Genomic DNA, 21,172 nt, shown 5'->3' on the forward strand with positions numbered 1-21,172 from the left:
TTACAACACCGGGCACTTCATATTCTGCCTTTGTCTGTCTCTCCCCTTTCCCCTTCTCAAACCTCACCCTAGAACTTTTACCTCTTTTTAATGCAGAAATATATTCCATTTTGACAAGCTCACTGTCGTTACTTACAAAGAAGCAGGATTTCTCACTGCTGCACTGAAATGACTTAAAACAATGAACTAATTAAGAAAAAAATCTGTAGCTTAAATATCAAGAACAAAAAGCAGCACAAAAGCAACCTCTCCTTCTTCCTCTACTGGGTGCTGTTCTATGCTACCAAAAAAACGCAGAAATATCACTGACAACAAATCATTTTACTGAAATAAATCAAAAACCAGTGACCTCATGGGGGAAAAAGAGTTTTACCTCAAACATACACATGTAAAACTAACATCCAGAAAGTCACCCATACATATAAATAAAATCACAATGCTTCCATGTAAAAACTGTAACTAAAACATCACCTACAACTGATCTCAGATTTTTTTTTACAGTGAACACATATTTGAATATTGCTCATTCCACTTGACACTAGTGATAACTACCAGTGAAAGCCTAGAAGTTCAGCCAATACAGCAAAAAAAAATGGAATAAATTTCAGAAATTTTACTAAATTATCCTGGCATGGTTCTCATTTTACAAACTCTGCAATGCTAAGATTGCTACAGAATCTAAAATAAAAATTGAGAACATATTGTGAATGTATTTAAAGTAAATTATAATTATGGTTTTTTATTTTCTAGGATTATTTTCAAGATTTCACTGTATCACTTGATGATATATATGCAAAAATAGATAAATTAACATTTTGAATACATTAAAGTTTTACTTATGTAAACGCATTAAAAAAAAAGAATTAGTATAAACTCATACATTTACTTTGAACTTTAACGAGCAGAACAGATATAACTTGTGGCACTGAAGTTATTCAGGCACAATAAAAGCTAAAACTTGTCCTTGCCAAACAGTGAAACGAGATTTGCACGGCCTGTGTATGCCTTGTTTCCCACAATCAAACTGTCACAGCATGAAAACATTCTCCTGCATGGGGAGGTTCTGATACCCATTTCCCTGGTGAAAGTGTGCAAAAGGATCTGAAAGAGTTATTGACAATTCATACAGTATCCCATATTCCATTAGATAGTACAAGCAGAGAACATATCTTAACTCTGAAGGGAGACGAAGCAACAATGTTTTAAATTACTATTGACTCCACTAAATTTCCTGATAATGTCAGAAGACTGTAGTCTGGCAGGTTCATAAGAGACTCAAGATGATACAGGAATCCAATTATGCCAAGTCTATTTAGTTGTCCTGTTTGCTAAGCCAAAGGTTAACGAGAACTGCACTGAAAAAACCTCCTGTGGTATTACAAAGTATTTCTTATGCTGCATAACATGCAAATGAAAAAGTATTTTAATCAAGTCTCTCTTTAACTCCTTAATTGCAATGGGGTATCCTACAAGACAGCAAATTAAAAACTCACGATGGAAAAAGTGATCTTAAAAATTTGCCACTGAACTCAAGAGATCATCATTAATTACTAAAGTAATTATTACTGAGTATTTCTAATTTGGAATAAGAAAGTTCAGATCACAGAAGCATACCTAGTCATTGCTATCATTAAATCTTTATAAATAGTAAGCTGTGGCCTCTAATTTTAGACAGAAATTAATTATATTTTTGTTGGCAACACATTCAAATCTGTTTACACAGCTGACTAGTTCCAGCTCCACCAGACTCGAGCAGTGAGCTTTGAGGACTCCTCTGCTTCAGAGCAGATGACTCAACATTCACCAATTTCATTAAAGATGAAAAGGGGAAAAATTTACCTGCAACAATGTCACTTGTAAAAACAGACTTAAAGCAGATTCATGAGTTTTACATATGTGAGGTATTCAAAAGGAGGGGAAAAAATATGTGAAAACCTTAACAGCTGTGGGAAAACAGATTAGAAGTGTTGAGTTTCCAATTCTTTTTTGAGCTAATGTAAACTAATAAAATGTTAAAATGGATCCACATTTCAAAGACTGTAATTACCACATGACACCATGCTGTTACTTCAGACCTTACTCAGGCTCAGATATGCCCTTGAATACATGGACAGAGATTTACCCACCCTTCTCAGACTTAAATACTGTTTCTGCAAACACCACCACAGATATATTTTACAAGTACATTAGAAATTCAGACAGCTTTTGCCTTTTTTTTTTAATTGGCATAAATCCTTTACCCAGAGTAAAAAAAGGAGCAGTTATATTCAAACAGCAATTCTCCCTTTACAATATGAGAGTAGGAATAGACAGGAAAGTAATGCATGGCAGATAATGGCAATATGTAAGAAAGTAAACTCCAAATCCATTTTCACTTTGTAGAACACTCAGGTTCAATTAAATACTTAATTTTTCTACATTTTTCTCAGGTCACAGAATCTACATACAACATAACTACATAATTATTTCAGCCTTTTAGGCATTTTTTTAGTGGATTGGTGTGGGGTTTTTCTAAAGAAAGGCAGACCTCACTAGCTGGCACTGGGAACATATTAGAAGAAGAAAATTATCTGAACAAAACTGAAAGACATGCTGTAAAACACACTGTAAGGACGACCATGCAAGGAAGGAAATCTAATATTTAATGGGATAGTGCAGGTAAGTCCCACAATTTTATGAATTTGTGGGCAATTCTCAGTCAGTGGATTCTGTCACCAGTGGTGACCCCTCACTGATTTCAGCAGGAACACCTCCTGCTCTGAAGCCAGGCAGAGGCTTAAGCATGAACTGAGTGAGCTAACACACTGTGTGGAAAATATCTAGATGTGTACTCAGAGCACAAATAAAAATCAGGGCTCTTTTCCTGAAGTTCAATCACTCAATAACTTCAACTTCAAAAATGCTGCGCAGCTTTGCTTCAGTCTAGAATATGTCTCCTTCTTGTCTAAAACATGCACTGAATCTGATACACAGGAATCATTTCCACACGCTTCAGTCATCCAAATCTTGAGCATTTGTATCTTCCAAGACAAAACTCTGAAGTGTGTGTAATGTTAAGGTACTGCATGTGAGACAGTGAATGCTACTGAGTGATTCCAATCAACAATCCATGTAAAACCAGCCATTTGCAGGAAGGAATGACATGAGAAGCAAAGGAACTCACCGAGTCGTCTGTGGCTGAAGAAGGCCAACCTTCCCACAACTGGTGACGGACAGGGATACTGGTCAGGTCATACACATTCCGCTTTACCTGGAAAAAAAATAAAAATAAATCAGAACTTGCTCTAAAAAAGGCAGCCAAACTGCATTGTTTTCATCACAGCCCCAAGTTTTCTATTTTTTCTGGTTACTGTAAAACAGGTTCCTTCAACGCTCTTAGATTCGGATGTGGTCAGCAGGTTTACACACAATACAGCAAAAAGCAATGAAGAAACTGTGTTAAAAGAAAAAAAATTAAAATCTAAAAATTACCATTCAAAATGCTTCATTATTACTTCAGCATTATGAAAGCGCAAAAAAAAAATTCGTAACGGAAAATTTCCAAGTAAAAAGTATTACAAAGCAATGAAAAAAAGTTAAGGGAAACAGAAGGTAGTAATAAAAATTCTGCTGCATCTTTTGCTAGTTAATTTTCACCTGAAAATATTGTGTGGAAACCTAATCAAATAAGAAATACAACTAATTTTGCATAAGCTTCTTAAATGGGATCCAAAAATAAAAACCAGTATATTAAACCTGAAAATATTAATTACTAAGCACATTTTCAATTAAGACAACACATTTCAAATATTTATTAACAAAATGCTAAGTAACTAATTTTTACATCAACTCTTTTCTCATGCTATTAAATTAGAAGTCACTACTGTTAATCATTTCACATGATGATTAACAGAAGGAATGAAGGAGGGGGAAAAAGAAGAAAGAGTTGAAAATTTCAAATACAGGAAGCATACTGCAAAATACAAGAATCACAAAACTCCTTCCATGAAAACATTACCACAGACAGAAAAGCAGACAAGTTTTATTGGAAGTTTTGTGATAAACAATTATTTAAATCACAAAAATATATATTTTGGTACTTAGGATGGAGAGTGGTATCTTAAATTCTGAACAATGTCTTACACCTGAACATAAAGACTGCACAAATAATGTACAAATATTGCCCATCTGGACCACAGTTGTGAACAACAAAATCTTCCAGCGAGCCATGGTCGCTTTTCATAGAAATCACAGAACAGTCTGGGTTGGAAGGAACCTTAAAGATCCTCTCATTCCAACCCCATGACCTGGGCAGAGACACCTCCCACTACACCAGGTTGCTCAGAGCCCCATCCAACCTGGTCTTTTTTTGGTTTGCCTTTCATAAAACTGCTATGTGGGAATACAAGGTCCTCCCACATTTTCACAGGTCTAGACAGATCCCAACCACCTATACTGCATCCAGAAAAACATTCTCAAAGGTTTGATACTTTTTAATAGTATTTTGTATGACCATTCTCTTGGCAAAATATCTGAACAAGTCACAAGCTCTGCATCCCGGTCTCGGCTCCGAGAAGGCTGCACAGTCCAACACTAACAGACACAAGAGCCCATTAAACCAAAAGATATTAAGGCAGATGGCTAATATTTGACTTAAATCAAATGACAAGGCTACTCCAAAAACTGTCCTTTGATGCCTTCTTTAGATTTTCCCTTGTTCACTTGTCAACAGGAAACAAACAGCAATTAACTGTGTTCTAACTTCTGCTATGAGAATTACTAAAAGTTCCATGAACTGAAAAAAATTATTATATTATAGCTGTCAGCAGAAAAAGGTCTTTGAGCTAGCACCTTGCCTGCAGTCTAGTCTTACCCTGAGTTAACAACTTTTTCTGAACAGAAAAACAGTTTACAAAAATCAGAAAGAAAGCTGAAATTTGCCAAAATGGTAACTGCTAACATAATCCATGTAGATAAAGGTTTCATATTCCAGAAATGAATTAAAGACAATTCTATACTACCATTCTTAGGAAGATAATACAAAAAAAAAAAAGAGATCTTTTATACCATTTGATCCTACCCATTAATCAGTACTGGACATTTCTTCAGCACTGAAGCACAGTTGAAGTTTGACTCCATGGTAAAGTAATATGAACATATGGAATGTACATATGCTCCCTCTAAAATTAATCATTTATTTTTAGTACAGGATGTATATGAAACATCTGGCAATAAATACTCATCTTAAAATATTTTTGCATATTGAAATAGCACCAAAACTCTTTCCCTGGATCATCTTTAGAGACAAATGCTCCATGGATCCTTTCTTTTAAATTCTGCACAACAATAAATGGATGGAGAATATGTGTGCAGACATTAAGCAGTGAAATAATTGTTCTAATCACTGTAATATAATCTAAGGAGGGTGAGGGACAAGGCAGGGATTTCCACACATAGTCTTCCTCACAAATGGTGCTTTGGGCAACATTCTTCAAAAGATTCTTCATGGCACAGCCACGAAGGTTGCCAACAAATACCCTCAACTGAGAAAACTCAGGGCATATTGAGATGCAACACAAAGTACAGTGCTCTTACTGTATTTTCAGATCTTTCATTCAATTACTGTTGCTCTTTCTCATTATTTTTAGTACTAGAAGTTATTTCATGCTAATAAAGTGCCACTTAGGAAAAACTGTGAAGCACTGTGTCACATTTCTGGATAGATTTAATATACAGGCTATGCAGATAATAATTTCAATAGTATCAGTTCAAAGCTTTATGAACATAAATATTCTGCACAGGTGAGTAGGAAAGAAAAGCTTCAACTTATTCTCCAAGAGTAAGATACAATACACCTCCAACTCTTGAGTCTGTATCTCACTAAAGAATGGAAGTTAGGCCATGTGGGTTTCTTACCTGGACATTTCAGTATCAACAAGCGGAGCTTGCATTTTCAGCTCAGCTTTGCATTCACTGTATGTTTTAGAATCATTAAGATATCTCTCCATTTTTTCCCAAAACTGGTAAATTACATGTACACATGATAACCTTTATGCTAATATTAGTTTTGTTTAGGAGTTTTTGCAGGGAGACTGACCTGGTAACTATGCTTCAATTGAAAAAAAAAAATTACAACTATATTTCAACTAAAAAAATTGAAATAAGAACACTGGGGTTTTAAGATATAGAATACTGAAGTATCTATTAGCAATTCAAGTGGACTTCATTTTAGTGCTTCCTCATAGTGTCCTCGATAGCTTTGTAAAGAAATGTTGCTTCATACTGACCCCACAACAGCCCAAAATGTAACAATCCTGATCTGTGTGTGATCATGAGAACACAGTTCTTGCTGGTTTAGTTTTCTTGCATTAAAAACCAGGATAAACCGTCCCTGTGAAATATTTATTTTCCAGTTACACACCAGAAATAATATTATTTTCACAATATAAAACTCTAAAGTGCGCTATTTTTAAATAACAAGTGAAACTTATTTACAGAAACATGGGATCAATAGGACTACATAATATTGTTTTCAAAAAGCCTTCAGAAGTAAAAATAAATAACTCGGAAGTCACATTCCTCAAATTCCCTTTTAATTCCAAAGTACAACAGAAAGGCATTATGAAAAAAACAGTATTTCCCTTCTTTCATTAACTCATCTGTAACTGCACTGAATTCAATAACATTCCTCTGCTATTCTAAGCTTGAAAGGCATGCTCAGGGTAAAGTGTTATGTTGGTATAAAGCACAATGCCAGACTGATGTGCTGGACAAAAGTGATCAAAGTTGAAGTAATTTTAGCCAACGCACAAGTATTCTGCTGCATTATTCTACCAGAATGACATCTGTTGAGCAACTCGTCACAGAATAAATCAGTTGTTATAGGCAGGCCTGGCTGGGTAGGGGACCATGTAAGACTGATTAGAGTAATGTTTGATTAAACAAACTGCTTGCAGTTAAGATCATAACTGGATTTGGAATTCATGCCAAAGTAGTCCTCTTCCAAACAACAAGCCACAATCGATTATTTAAGATAAAATAAGCTTGCTTTTAAATAATGATTTGATTTTTGGTTTCTTTGATAATTAGAGCACTATTACGAAAGCAGACTGTAAAATATTTTAGAGATTAGAATATTTACCAACTGAGTATAGAAGACCCCTTTTCTTCATTAACTGACTGAATTTCAGTTTAAAGTGAAAAACTCCATGAGGAGGAAAAAGTTCTAAAGATTCATATAAAGCATAACCATAAACCACTCCTTCACTGGGCCAATAAAAATCTACAGCCACAGTCTTCACATAACTGAAAAAAGTTAGCACAGTAAATGGACAAAGTCTGTGTTAAGGATTTTACTTTTAAATTCACTTGGCATTGAGAGGACGACCGAAATCTTTATTGTGTAAAGCAAACTCTAAATTGCAGTGCCATCCACTGAGCTACATTTATTGGCAAACTTCTTGGTCCCCCACTTTTGATCAGTTTGAAATACGAATTGGTGGCATTGTCTTTGTGCAGCTCAGAATGTCTTTTCATAATGTTCAAATGCCATGGTGACTGGCACATTACTATGGCAGCCACCCTTCAGATTATCATCTCCAGAATATAAGAGATCATTTAAAAACAAATTAAAGGCACATCTATTTGGTTTCACTACTCAGCTGTAAACAGTATCAATACAATAATTTAAACAAAAAAGAAAAATAGCCCATGTATTTCAGATGCAGTGTTACTTGGAAAATTATGTATAATTCCTGCAGAATTCCCCACCTTGCACCTATACATTGGTGCTGAAAAACCACAAGAAGTTTCACCTTCAGCTTATTTTCACCGGTTTTAGAAGGGAGTTAAAATACTAAACAACTTTTAATAATTTAAGAAAACCCATATGTCAAAGTAGCCAACACACTCAGAAAACTTCCCAGATAGAGGCAGAGTGTTACCTTCCTATCTTTCACTGGTTTCTTTAAACAGATTAATATGTTGCTTTAAAAGTAAGGTTAAACACAAAAGATACACTTCATTTGCAGATATGAAGCTAAACCAACATTCAAGGTCCTTCCACATTCATATTAGTAAGGATAAAGTGAAGCAAAACATACCACAGGGCAGAAGTCTGTACCAGCTAATGTGATGACAACAACCTTGTGGTGATTGCACTTATCAGGAATAAGTAGCTATTTTCTCATCTCTGAATGAGAAAAATCTGAAACCTGCTGTCAAAAACCAAAAATCTAACACTTACTAAATGACTAAAAAAATTAAATTTATGCTGAATCATCAAAGAACTGTCATGCCTGAATCTGTATCTTTGAATCACAACAAATCACAACAAAGTTTAACAGTAGTTTCCCTCAGGCTTTTTTCCGCTTATGCAGGTACAAAGTTAAGTGAAATAATGTACATAATGAACTTTTGTTAGTCTTATTATTAAATATAATTTATGCAAAGCTGTAAATTGGCTGAGATGCTAAAGACTGTTCCAGGCACATAGGCAGCATGAAAGACAGTGCAAAAATGAGTGCATGAAAGGCAGACAAAAGGAGCAATAAAGTCAGAGGACTGTGAGGAATGTGGAATGTGAGTTGGGGGACGCAGGGAAGTGAGATCAGACGCAGACAGTCCAAGGTTGCATGGGGCACTGATGGTACAGTGGAAATCTTGACTTTGACATTGTAACAGGGAAGAAGCCAAGACAAGTAACCAAAATTTTTAGGAGACAGCAATAATACAGGCGGGGGCAGTGCCAGGAAGAACTCCAAAGTAAGCAGAAGCATTTTGGTGAAGAAAGGAAGAAAGATGGAAAGAAAGGAGACAAACCCAGCTAAAGTGATAGGCTTAGAGATTATAGACAAAAGCATTTAACATCTCTGCCAGGCAAAATTCCAACAGATAGCAAAGAGCACTGAGAATCTGGCAGGAATAGATGGGAAGCAGTGGCAGAATCAACCAAGTTTCTAAGCACAGAGAAGCACCAAAGGTGATAAAATGCTGAATTTGAAAAGACAACAATGTTATCAACACCTATGAACAAAAGATTGGCTAGATAAAAGGGTGATTGCAGTTAATTGTGGACTAACAAGAATTATTAAAAATACAGAGATGCAAAACTAGAGAGAAAGAATTTCTGAATTTCTTAACCTTAAAAGTAATTTTTAGCCAGCTACCCACAGATAGGATATAGTCATACACAGTAAAGTAGTGCACTGTGTGAACCACCACTAACATTAACACCCAAACCAGAACTCTCAGGTTACTTTACCCAAGACTCATTTACGGGAAAGGTTATAAATCTGCTCCACTCACAATTTTGTCTGGATTCTTGTCTTTCCACTACATAACATAATAAACTATACTAAAGCATAAAAAGCAAAGGTTCTTTAAATCATCAAATTTTAATTTTACTCTAAGTTTTACATTAGAAATAATAGTGCAATTCTAAAGACATCAAATGATAACCTCCCTCTTCTTGCAGCAGCTGACTGAAGTTTAAATTACAGAATGATTCCAATTAATGAATTAAGATGTCAGAATTGGGCTATTTTTAAATAACAGCATCTGCTTCTTGCAGATTTTATACCACTGAAACTCTCTAAGGAAGACTCACTATGCTATTTACATTCACACATTCTCAATTCACTCTATTGTAATCTAAAAGAAAAAATACACTTCCAATGTAAATATTTAAAATCTATATTGGATGCAAAAGAAAACCTCACCTGCCCAAGCCTATCAGCCAAAAGTCAGTCGTGATTCAGCACTTTTATAAAATGCACAGGAACTCCACTGTGTGTTTTACGAAAATACATTTTCTAATTAATTTTTTATTTCATATCTCTTCCTTTAAATTACTATTTTTGCTTTTAATATCTCTGAAAATATTCAGGTGTGCATTTATTAAGTTTTCCTGTTTAGTAGGCTAAAGCTTTGAAACCTTGTTTCTTGTTTAATGCACAACAGGAATGCATTATATTCTAATATAATTGATTTTAATTCAATGTCCAAAATACATAACTTGCTTATTCTACTATGACAAATAAAACTGAAACAAATAAAAGCACCAAAACATGCGTAACTCATTAAAGTAGTTTTCTCTTCCCTCTCATTAGAACTGTTTCATTTTCAAATTAAAAACAATACACAATTTCTGACCTTAACAAAAGGGCCCTAAGACAACCTGAATGTCCATTGTACTTCAGCCACATACAAAGCAGAATTCATCAGTGAGTTACAACACACACACACACAAAACCAACAGAAAATTTTATGCCAGGTTTTTGTGCACCATTTTTCAATAATTAAACACATTTTATGTACAGAAACGCCACTAATGCATCCAACTTTGAAGTGCACGGAACAGTGTTTGAACCAAAATAAACCCAGTTTAAACTATGTCAAAAAATGGGTTGCATTGTACTGTAGCACTCAACAAATACTCTGCCAATATCTTAATTAAAAAGCTTGGTGGAATTGTTCACATTAACTTAGATCTGGAAAATAATGTGCAAATTTTTGCTGACATTTTGCTGATAAGAGGTCAAACCAAGAAGATTATATCATATTAAACACAGAGCTAATGTATTTTCTGAGGATTCCAATTCCTTCATTACAGTACTTGGAAGAGAGATTGAAGTACATGAATTTTGCCTCTCATGGTTGGAAAGGTGGAGTAAGAACTTCATGTATCTAGGGATTAAATGAATATTTTAATGTAAACACTACATTCAGTTTGAGAGATGAGGCGAGGAGAAACTGGCAACTACTTTGACAGATTAAGTGGCTGGATAAGTAAAGGCAAAGTTAATGCATTACTTGGCTATTATGTATTTAAAATGGCAGAGGGAGGAAAACTTTCAGGAGAAAGAATCTGTAAGCAGACAGTAACCTTTAAAAAAGAGAGATGATTCACCAAAGCAATTTAGTAAAAACATCTCATTTAGGAAAATAAGGTACCAAATATGAGGAACCAGCACCACTTCCAGAAAGGCATATGGATTCTTTACTCACCAACTAGGCACTTACAGCCTCATTCCCCCAGATTTATATCCATCATAAGGTATCATTAAACAAAATCCAAAAAAAACCCATTCATTTGATTTCATTTATATAAATTCTTGATGACTACAGCTAGTCCAAATAACTTACGTGAAATACTACTGGCAAACTTTAAATGTCCTAAATTCAGAAAATAAACTGCTTTTTCCTAAGCTAGCTGGCTGTGCTCTAGCCTTTTGTTCTACAGCTGTGATACACCTTCCATGACACCCCCTACCCACTTTACAGCCTCAGTGAGCAACTGTATTTCTGAGCTGTAACACTTATTCAAATGATTGAGAAATTTTTGTCAACTAGGAGTTACTAGAAGCTCATCCAGTTTGGAAATCACAAGGTTATTTAAAAATTCATTAACTAATGACATTTAAGATTCATTATATTTTGTAAATTTTTGCAAGGAAGTGTTTGGCAGTTTCCTTTTAGCAATAGAAATAACATTGTGAATAAATTATTTTCATAGATTTCACAATTATTCATACTTCATTATCCCCTATTTCATTAATTTGATCTCATATTTTAGCCGCTTTTAAACCAATCCTTCTTGGATGCAATTTGACCTTTTAAAATGGATTTGTGCCAAGTGTGTATCTTAACATTACAATCTAAAAAACCATGGTTCATTAGGTAATACTAGTATATTTTTGGTTAGACCTGAAAATTTTGAAATAGAAAATAAAAGCAAGGCTACAACTATCCATTTACTGGATCTTCTGATGTGTGAACTTCTGACTGCCTCATGCAATCCATATAAATATATGTGTGTGTGTGTGTGTGTATATATATATATATGCCTACAACAAAATCTGAAAAGATGGATGCCCCAAGCACATGAGATGTTCCCTCAAATACTTAGCAAGATATTTTTTCAACCTCAACTTTCTTGTCCAGACAATTTTGAGAATTAACCTGAGCTCTCTTCAAGCTACCAGATACTACTTTTTGCCAGTGCCCTGGATCAGCCTTCTCATGGGCTGCAGCATGTGGCAAATGTTAAGTACATTCACAATTTTATATTATACACGATATTAAAATTCTACAGCTGTCTGGCTGTCTTTAAAATGTGGGCTTAGTTCCCAATGCCTCAGTTTTCTGACAGCATACATGCACGTTTTAATTCTGTAAAATAAAGAAACCTCTTTGCTGATGTCCATCTTTAAATCTCTAAAATTAGCTATCCTTGTTGAGCAGCATTGTTGCTAAATGCAAGGTACAATCTTCTGAACTTGATGGTGAAGTTCCTGGATGCTGCTATATGGCCTGCACTGTGCAAAGGTTCAGCTCACATAATTATTATTATTCATTGCTTGTAGTGCCTAGGAGACCTAATTGTGATAATCCCCTCTGAACTTTAAACTGCATGACCCTTTGATTTTTTTAATAGAAGGTTAAAAGAAGAAACAAATTCCTATAGAAGGAGAAGGGAAAACACATTCTTAAGAAATTGGGGCAGGAGACATGAGTATTTTTTTTAAAAAATCATTTTAGCAGCACACAAGCATGAGGTTGAAATGGGGTATGAAAGAATTAAGACTGTGAGCTAGCTGAGACATTAGAGATTGAAAGGAAGATGAGATTAGGGTTAAAAGAGATCAAACTACAAAGACTTACTGCCAAAACAATTTTACAAATTTATTTGAAAACACCTTAAACACTTCTACTAACAAAATAAAACTGCTGATAATACCTGAAGTTTGTTTGCTTGCTTGTTTGATTGTTCGACATGCACTGACACAGAAAAGATACATTTTGAAGTCCTAGCTTGTTTTTCCATTCAGCAGGAATGGTCATTTGAGAAAATATCACTTATTAGTTACCTAAATGACACAGCACTGCTCTCTGGAAACTTTTAACTCACCTCTATGCACATTACGAAAGACAACAGCAACTGCTCCTCAGGCATCTATTACCAGATCACCGTCAAAAGGCATCTACTCTTTTGGCAAAACATTCAGTTGCAATATGAAGGGTAAATACAGTTTCTAATATTTTTACCCCCAAGGTCCCAATTTCAGTTGATTTTATGTCCTGAAACATCGAGAGATTGCTAAACACCTTGATACTTATTGATCATGAAGTTAAGTACATGCCAAGACCATTAACTTTGATCCAAGCCATTCAAAATTGGTATGAAAACACAATTTCAACTATTAAATACACATTCTGTCCATCCTAACATGTCTCAGACTTATCAAAAGCTACTGTCACTACTGGGTAATGGTAAAATATTAACTAAAGCTGAGAAGTAAGAAAAAAGCCCCATGCCTGTTAACACAGGCTTGGTCCCACCTTGTCCACATCACTTGTGCATATATTCATTTATAGCACAGTGACTCTCGTGGATAAAGTCAGGCTCCCACTCATAAGGACATTAAAGATTGTTTCTGAATTATCACTGGTAACGAAAGAGAGAGTCAATGTGACTCTTGCAGCGGAGAGGAAATCTGTTACATTTTCACAGCTGCCATGTTCTGAACAAAATAGAAGTTTAGACAAATATATTTCTAGTCAAACACCCTCATCTTCATTTAAAAAGTAACTGGCTTGCAACAGCCGAAGCATGATAAATAAATAAATTGGTCTTTGGTCACTTCCCTACTTGGGAATTTTCAAGAGTTTCAAAAGTAATCACTCAAACAAATGAATGGTAAAACAAATGGTCATTTTTAGGAACTAACAGGGAGAAGAATGGAAGCTAGAAGTCCAATTCTTACTGCATTCAATCATAGTAAAGAGCACTATTTAGATACATATAGGTGGAAAAGGGGAAAAAAACCAAAACCCAACCAAAAAACTCCCACTTAAAAGTTTCTTTTCACTTTGGTTCAACAAGAGAAGAAATCCTACTGCCTTCCCCAAATCTCAGATTATGACTCCAAGAAAGATGTTCCTTAACACATTTCACTAACAGTATCTTCCTCCACTCCTACCCAACTACGTTTCAAAATAGAAACTGATTCTGTTTCAGTCTTAAAAAATGCATAAACCACATTTGCTTCAGCAATCCTTAATTTAAGTGATAAGCCTACCAATTTTGGTCTAAGAAAGAGAACATCACAAAATCAGTATTTTCTCATGTGTTTTCACTTGTTCTCTACACAATCGATAAAATAAACTTTTATGAGTTTATTTTAAAAATAAACCATATTTTCTTGCTCCTAGAGACAACATAAAATCTATTCAAATTTTTGTAAATAAATGGTCAATAATTATAAAGCATTTGCGAATTTACACATCATATGAAAAATAGTTCAATCTATTAACTTTGTGAAGCCAAGTACCACAGTCATGCAGAGAGTTGTGAAGTACTTTCACATGAAGAAATCCTCCAATATCTCTACCTTCAACATTTTACTTCTCTCTTCCCACCACTTTTACACTTAAAAGTCACAGCAAACCGGCTGCTTAGTGAAGAGAGATGAGCAGACTTGCTGTGCAGCCCTTTTATTCCTAGGGCCAGCACACAAGGTGCATCTAAAAAGGAAGATGAGACACAGATATGAAGGTCTTGTGCATTGTATTAATTTCCCAAAGCAAAAATGATGTGCAAAGTGCATTTTTTCTGAAGACTTACTGGTATTATTACCATAAAAAGAGAAGATGGGTCATCCAGAAACCCATCAATAACTCAAGTGCTGACTTGCTTGGTTCACTTCAGTTGATGGCATCAGGTAGTTGGCAGAATCTTATGTGAAAGCTCTGTAGGAAGTCAGCTCTAAAGTAAACTGTGACATCTTTTCTCAGTCACTCTAGCTATGAATTTAATAAATTCTTTGATGTGGTTGCATTTGAATAGATATTCTATTCATGTTATTCTGAATTCAAGTTAAACTATAAAACAATGTTCATTGAGCTGTCAGTCAAATTTCTACTAACAAAAACATTTCTGGGTACTTCCTCCATTTCATTTTCATGTCTACCAAATCAAAACTTCTTCTGAGGTCCTTCTGTATATCAATAATATTCAGAAGTAATTTGAAATTAATTTCTGCTTCAACAAAGTAATGGCTGTTAGTTTCACAATGGAAAAGAATTGCAGACAAACAACGTGTTTTAAGAATATCAACATACACACATCAATTACAAATACAGTTACTAATATTGCTGATTGCTAATACATTTAAGGTATATGCATGCAAGGTGCCCAATTTTACTATTAACAAGCAGCTCTCCTATATACATATACATTTTTAAAAAGAGAATTCAGTCTATTTAACAATTCACTAACAAAGCTATTCCTTAGCTCATCCCTGCCATAACCTGCTCTATTCAGAAACATATGGGAAAAGACATTAAATAACCAGTGAAAACCATGGACTTCTGGTATTAGTGCTACACACTGCATACCCCTATTCATTATTCCACCTCCCTTGTTTAATCTATCATTAAGACTCAGTGACCCTACACTAAATTTAAAGCAGATCCTTCCTTCCTCCCATGCCTAAATTCACATACTTTTCTAGTTGGGGATGCCCTCAAGTATTAGCCACTCTACAGGGTTTCTCTAATCTCAGCTCTGAACTATGTTGTGCTATAGAAGCAAGAAATTGCTGGTTTACATCTTTAACTATGGAATCTTCCACCCAAAAAAATCCCCTCCTTTACTTAATAAGATAGAGAAAAATCTTTCATGTAGAAGATATTTAACATGTTTAAAAATTATGTATTTTCCTTTATATGACATAGAATAAAAGTTATAAGGTATATTACTTTAAAGCACTGCTTCCCTGAACTTGTTTCCCAGAGTTCCATTGGCAGCAATTTCATAGCTTTCAGAAGTTTATTGTTACATGGTAGAAAAGCTAGAACTTTATTTGTATTCAAAGTCAGTATGAAACAGGTTTCTAAAAAACAAATTTTAAAAAAATAAAGCAAGAAGATGACCACAAATCAGATATTAGACTTGCTTTTTGTTTTTTAACATAGGAACTAAAACCATACAAAAATATTAAGACCTCTACCTCTTTCATTTCTTTTTACTGACACAGTTTGCAGTTTAAAAGTAATGGCACTACAGGTAGAAACATATCATGAGTTTTCTGAATGAGGAACAAGAATCATTATTATTGCCATCTCTAGTATTTTTCAACTATACCCCTGCCTTCCTCTTCCACAACAAGGGGAACACCGGTCTGCACCAGGATTTTAAAAAGTTAAAGACACTAAGACTGTGAGCGAAGCAGAGATGAAATTCTCTTGAGTTAACAAAATGAGTCAGGCAAAGGTACGATCCAAATACAGATTTTTATGCCTCCCAAAAGAAGTCATAAAAATTTTTTTAGGTTTCATGAGTAATACTACTTTTAGTGTATTTAAAAATGTTTAAACACATTTCCTCAAAAAATAGAATAAAGTTGAAAAAAGCAGCTGCAACCTGGCCAAAAAGCCCAATATGCATTCTCTCTGGCTCTTTCTTTAATTTAAGTCCTTTCCCAAGCAAGTCAGTACTTGAACAAGTATACATGAGTCATAACTACATGTAGAATACAAAAAGTTGATGGGAAAAGCAAATTAGTAAGGTTCAAGTTGTCAGGTTATCAGATAACAGAAAAATATTAGGAACAGTTAAAATAAACATGGTAAGCCAAGAGCAACACTAGAAAACCTGAAGTCTAAGTTCTACACAGGTGCAGACATGGGAAGATGAAGAGAAAGTGTTACTGGAGAACGAAAATAAACAGTAACTGTGAACTCTACAGATCAATTTGGAGACAAAAATTATCTGGAAGCCTCTCCAAGAAGAAGTTTTCTTTACCAACAGCAAGACTTTTATGAAGAAAAGAGGTCCTGCTAAGGCCCCAGTCCTGCAGCCTCTAGTTCAGGCATTTTTCCTGAAGTGGACTGGCTTCCAGACCTGGACTGCTTAAATTAAAAATATAAGTAGTCTACAATATTGAAATCACATTTTCCTTTCGAATTCCAAAATATTAAAAGAAAACTACATTATCTTGTTCCATTAAAGGAGTGCACAGCTGTCTCTCTCAAAGCAATGAGCTTATTCACTGTATCTTCAACAGTGGTCACTTTCATGAATAGTCTGGTTTGAGTGACCCAGAAACACACAAAGCTGTTTCATGATGGAGGAGTCAGTATTTCTTGAACATACAACTAACTGCAATTTCATTCGTGTTTGACCAAAACACTACAGGAGTTACCTCTTCTGTAAATTCCAGTCTATACAAAGCTCACCATCCATTTGCTGCAGAACAACAACAGAAAAACTTAATGATCACTTCAGAAAATGAGCTAATATAAAGCTATTCTGACCATTTTCACTATTCTATTGTGCAAACTTGTCATCTCACTGAAATGGAAAGTCTTGAATAAAGGTTAACTTAATTAATTAAACATACATATTATTTTTTCTGCACTTTTCAGTCTTAGCTTGACACGCAATTCTATAACTATTAAATAAGCAGTGAACACTATTCCATTTAATGAAAAAAAATTACTTAAATTACAGATTAGTGAATCTTAGCTAATCATTTCTCCCAAAACACCTCCAATACTGCACAGAATTAACATAGTCTCCATTAGAATTCCTTTATCTAAAATAAAACTAGAAACTATGTATTACAAAACAAGATCCACAGATAACAAATATTAAGATCTGAAAAAATCTATTCAGCTCAAATTAACACATTTCTGTAAATCAAAGCAAAATTCATCCTCACGTTCATTCCTGTTACAGAATTGTCACCTCAATAGCCAATAAAAAGAAAGAACTAATGAGGTATTTCAGTATCTCTCAAAGAAATATTTTCAGCTCTGTTTTTCTTTTAAGTGCTTGAAAGGAAAAGAGTAATGAATTGCTCCCACAGTCTTTTTATTATTCTGTTATAGCAACAAGAGAGTTACACCAAGTCTTTATTTTTCACATACTCCAAGATATTTTTTTGTGTCACTGCAACAATGACAAAGGAAGCAGACCAGGAAGGACAGTTATTTATCAGCACCAGGGAAGTGCTGCTTGAACCAGCAAATGTCCTTGTTTCTACTAATGGGTAACAGGGTGAGAGGACAGATTTATTTGGTAACTAAGTGATATCTGAGAGTCCTGCACTAATATCCAGACAACAATCCAAGATACCTTGGAAGTAAGTTTCCACAAGAGACGAGGATCTAGACTTCTACCAAAAATCAGGTCATTCAGGTATATCTCGTTGAGTTTCCAGGACTACTTCTCCCTATTAGGATGAACATCCCCTAATGGAGATGAGCAGGTATCCTCTAACCCTGAAAGTATCCACATTCATCACGGGGGCCATGGATTTGAGATGGGGAAGACAAATCTGTTACAGTTCAGCAATAACAAGCTGGAAACTTGAAGAAAGAACTGAGAGATTTCACCGGTCATTCAACTACACAGAGAGTATGCCCTGGACCTAAAATTGTTTTAAACAGGACAGTAAAATCATAATCACTTCTTTCATGATCTACACAATAATATTTGGAAGAAAATTAATTAGAGGCACATCCAACAGATCAATGTATACAACAGGCAGGCTAAAGAGACTTGAGGACTAGAATAGATTTATTAGCATCTTTTTTTGTTGTATCTGGAACTAAAAGATCAGCCTTGAATAACCACAGCCTGGACAGTTTTCAGGATATCCTCCCACGTCTCTCTTCAGAAATGTTCCAAATCAATGGGACACAGAACCCTTGAACACTCACAGAGATGCATAAGATGGGACTGAGCCTTTTCTGACAGGCCAAATGCTTTCTGAGAGAAGTCAGGTGTCTGATCACTTATTAAAGAATCATCACAACCATGACACTGGAGTATGTGAGGCTTAAGCACACTCACTATCAACAGCAGCTGAAAAAAATTTCATAAAGAGCTTGTGATCCTGCCTGGGCCAGTGAGCTTTCACTTACCCACCAACCATCAGAAGAGGGTCAGAAAGCTATATATCTATCCAGTCACATGGAAGGCATGACTGATGACAATAAATCTGGCAAATTTATGCTGCAGCCTTGTGTTTTGAAGTAACACATGCATGAATAGCAGTCCTGACTCAATAAGAACCAAAAAAGTTGAATTACGATGTACACAGACAGGAATCTGGCACAGAATGATCTCCTCAAGCAGCAAAACCATCTCAGTAATATAAAAACCCTCCACATGAATGCAAAAACAAAGGCTTTTGGACACTGTTTTAAAGGTAAGTATCATCATCTTGTATTTATTTTGGATGTTTCAAATAGTTTCTGTAAAATCCTCTTCCCTTGAAATAAGAGGCCATTACTAAAGTCCAGTGGATTGGAAGACCCAGAAAAGGTCTGCCTGCAGATGTCTTATGAAAACGAATTCCTGAACAGCAACAGGAAAACACACGGCAGGGATGGCAGAAAGCCAACAAAAAGCTAAGAGCTGCTGGTCATGATGTCACAATGAAAGCCATTTTAAATTGTAATTCCAGATCAGGAGAATTGTCTGTAATCTGTCACCAAAGCTATGGAGAAAATGGAGAGATGAGATTGGAAGGGAAGTAAGTCACTCCTTTCCAAAATTTTCAAAACATTTTGGAAAGCAGGGATTGAGAGAGACTGAGATACCAACTACTAAATATAAGTGCACCTATGGTGGCTTTGCCAGTGATGATAACCCAAGGACTCTATCATGATCTGCAAGGAAGCTGTTGGAGCAGGAAGTCATTCAAAGACATCTGCAGTTAGTTCTGCCACACATATTTGACCTTGTTGGAGACTCTCAAAGCTTGGAATCAACCTATGCCTGAAAAAAAATCCTCAGTTACTCACTGAAATTCAAAAGTTCAGTTGTGTAAGTGATGAAAAAAGATCCTGTTTCTAGATTTTGGTACACAGGCAATGTCAGAAAAACAGGAAGCTCCTGTTCATATCACCACCTCTTTGAGATTGATATTCCAGATCCAATCCTTGAAAATAGGTCACTAAAAGACTAGAATCTGGGATGGAGATTTTGAGGATATGCTAATGTCATATTATCTTAAAAATGTTTATGAATGCACATGGGACATTAATTAGCCTTGGGAAAGATGTAAAATTAACCTGTAAGAAAGCAGCAATACCATTCAAATGAACAAGATGAACAGTAGAAATTACAAGCTTACACTTTTGTTCTTCAGTATGTGTCTCTGATTCAGAAGATCTTAAGGCATTTTTACCATGCAGGGATAGAGAAGGATAGAAAAGCCCATTTCAGAATAAAAACTGTGTAGAAATACTTGCAAATTAAATGCCTCTTTTTACTTTCATCAGAGCTTTCCTTTTAAAAAAGAATCAATAAAGCCTCAGAAGAGTAAACCATGTGTGGTTTGTTCTTCCTGCATCAGCATCAGTGCCAATTAAATTCTGAACCCTAAATCTTTATTGTTTCCTATTAGCTGCTAACTAGAAGGAACACTGTGATTTTCTGAGATCCCAGGCTGAGACTTGCTGTAGCAGCAGTTAGAAAAAAATGATCTTGTTTTGACTTGTCTGCTGGGTAAACTTGACATTGAAGCTACATGGTGGAAAATAAATACATAATACCAAGATGTTAATTTTACAGCAACACTTAACTCTTGTGACCACAATTAACACTCAGAGAGGGGGAAAAAAAAGCCATTGACAGGTTTGCCTGGCTCCTGCTTCTGCACTGCTTCCCAGGCTCCTTCCCTGAGCAGTGGCTCAGCTCCTGCAAAAGCCAGGCTGGCACTGACCCCAGGGGCTGCCTTCAAAGCAGCATGAGGGGAGGAAGAGAGGAGCAGGATGACAGGGAGGTAAATACAGCTGTAAAATGACATTGACTCCCAGCTAGGATACAAAACAGAAGTCTAAGAGCAAAGGGTTGCTGAGAACGGCTCATCCTCTCCTCCTCCCTCTCCTACCCTCAAGCTCTGGGAACACATCTACAAGGAGGGTGGCAGGACACGAATTCCAGAGAACAACAACAGTTTTGTGGGAACTATATCCTATTTCTGAGGCAGAATTGGCCTTCAAATTACAATGCTACAAGGTCTTCATTTTTTATAAAATTACCAAAAAAGGTGCATTTTGCAAATACAGCGTTTGTTTTGCATGAACACTGCTCCAAATCCCTCACTCCACTCCCTGAGAGCACAGAACCACTGCTGCAACACTGTACTCCTCCAAAATACCATGAACCTCATAT

General features: G+C 35.5%; 1 protein-coding gene across 1 annotated transcript in view; it reads right to left on the bottom strand.

Annotated features, from left to right (window-relative positions):
* The window catches only part of FAF1 (Fas associated factor 1), a 151,209-nt gene that overhangs the window by 67,890 nt on the left and 62,147 nt on the right, over nt 1-21,172 (bottom strand). Inside the window, exon 8 of the mRNA XM_048312320.1 lies at nt 3,164-3,250. Within this exon, the coding sequence (XP_048168277.1) occupies nt 3,164-3,250 (87 nt within the window). The remainder of the gene's footprint in view (nt 1-3,163; nt 3,251-21,172) is intronic.

This window comes from Corvus hawaiiensis, chromosome 9, assembly GCF_020740725.1.
Source record: "Corvus hawaiiensis isolate bCorHaw1 chromosome 9, bCorHaw1.pri.cur, whole genome shotgun sequence".
NCBI lineage: Eukaryota > Metazoa > Chordata > Aves > Passeriformes > Corvidae > Corvus > Corvus hawaiiensis.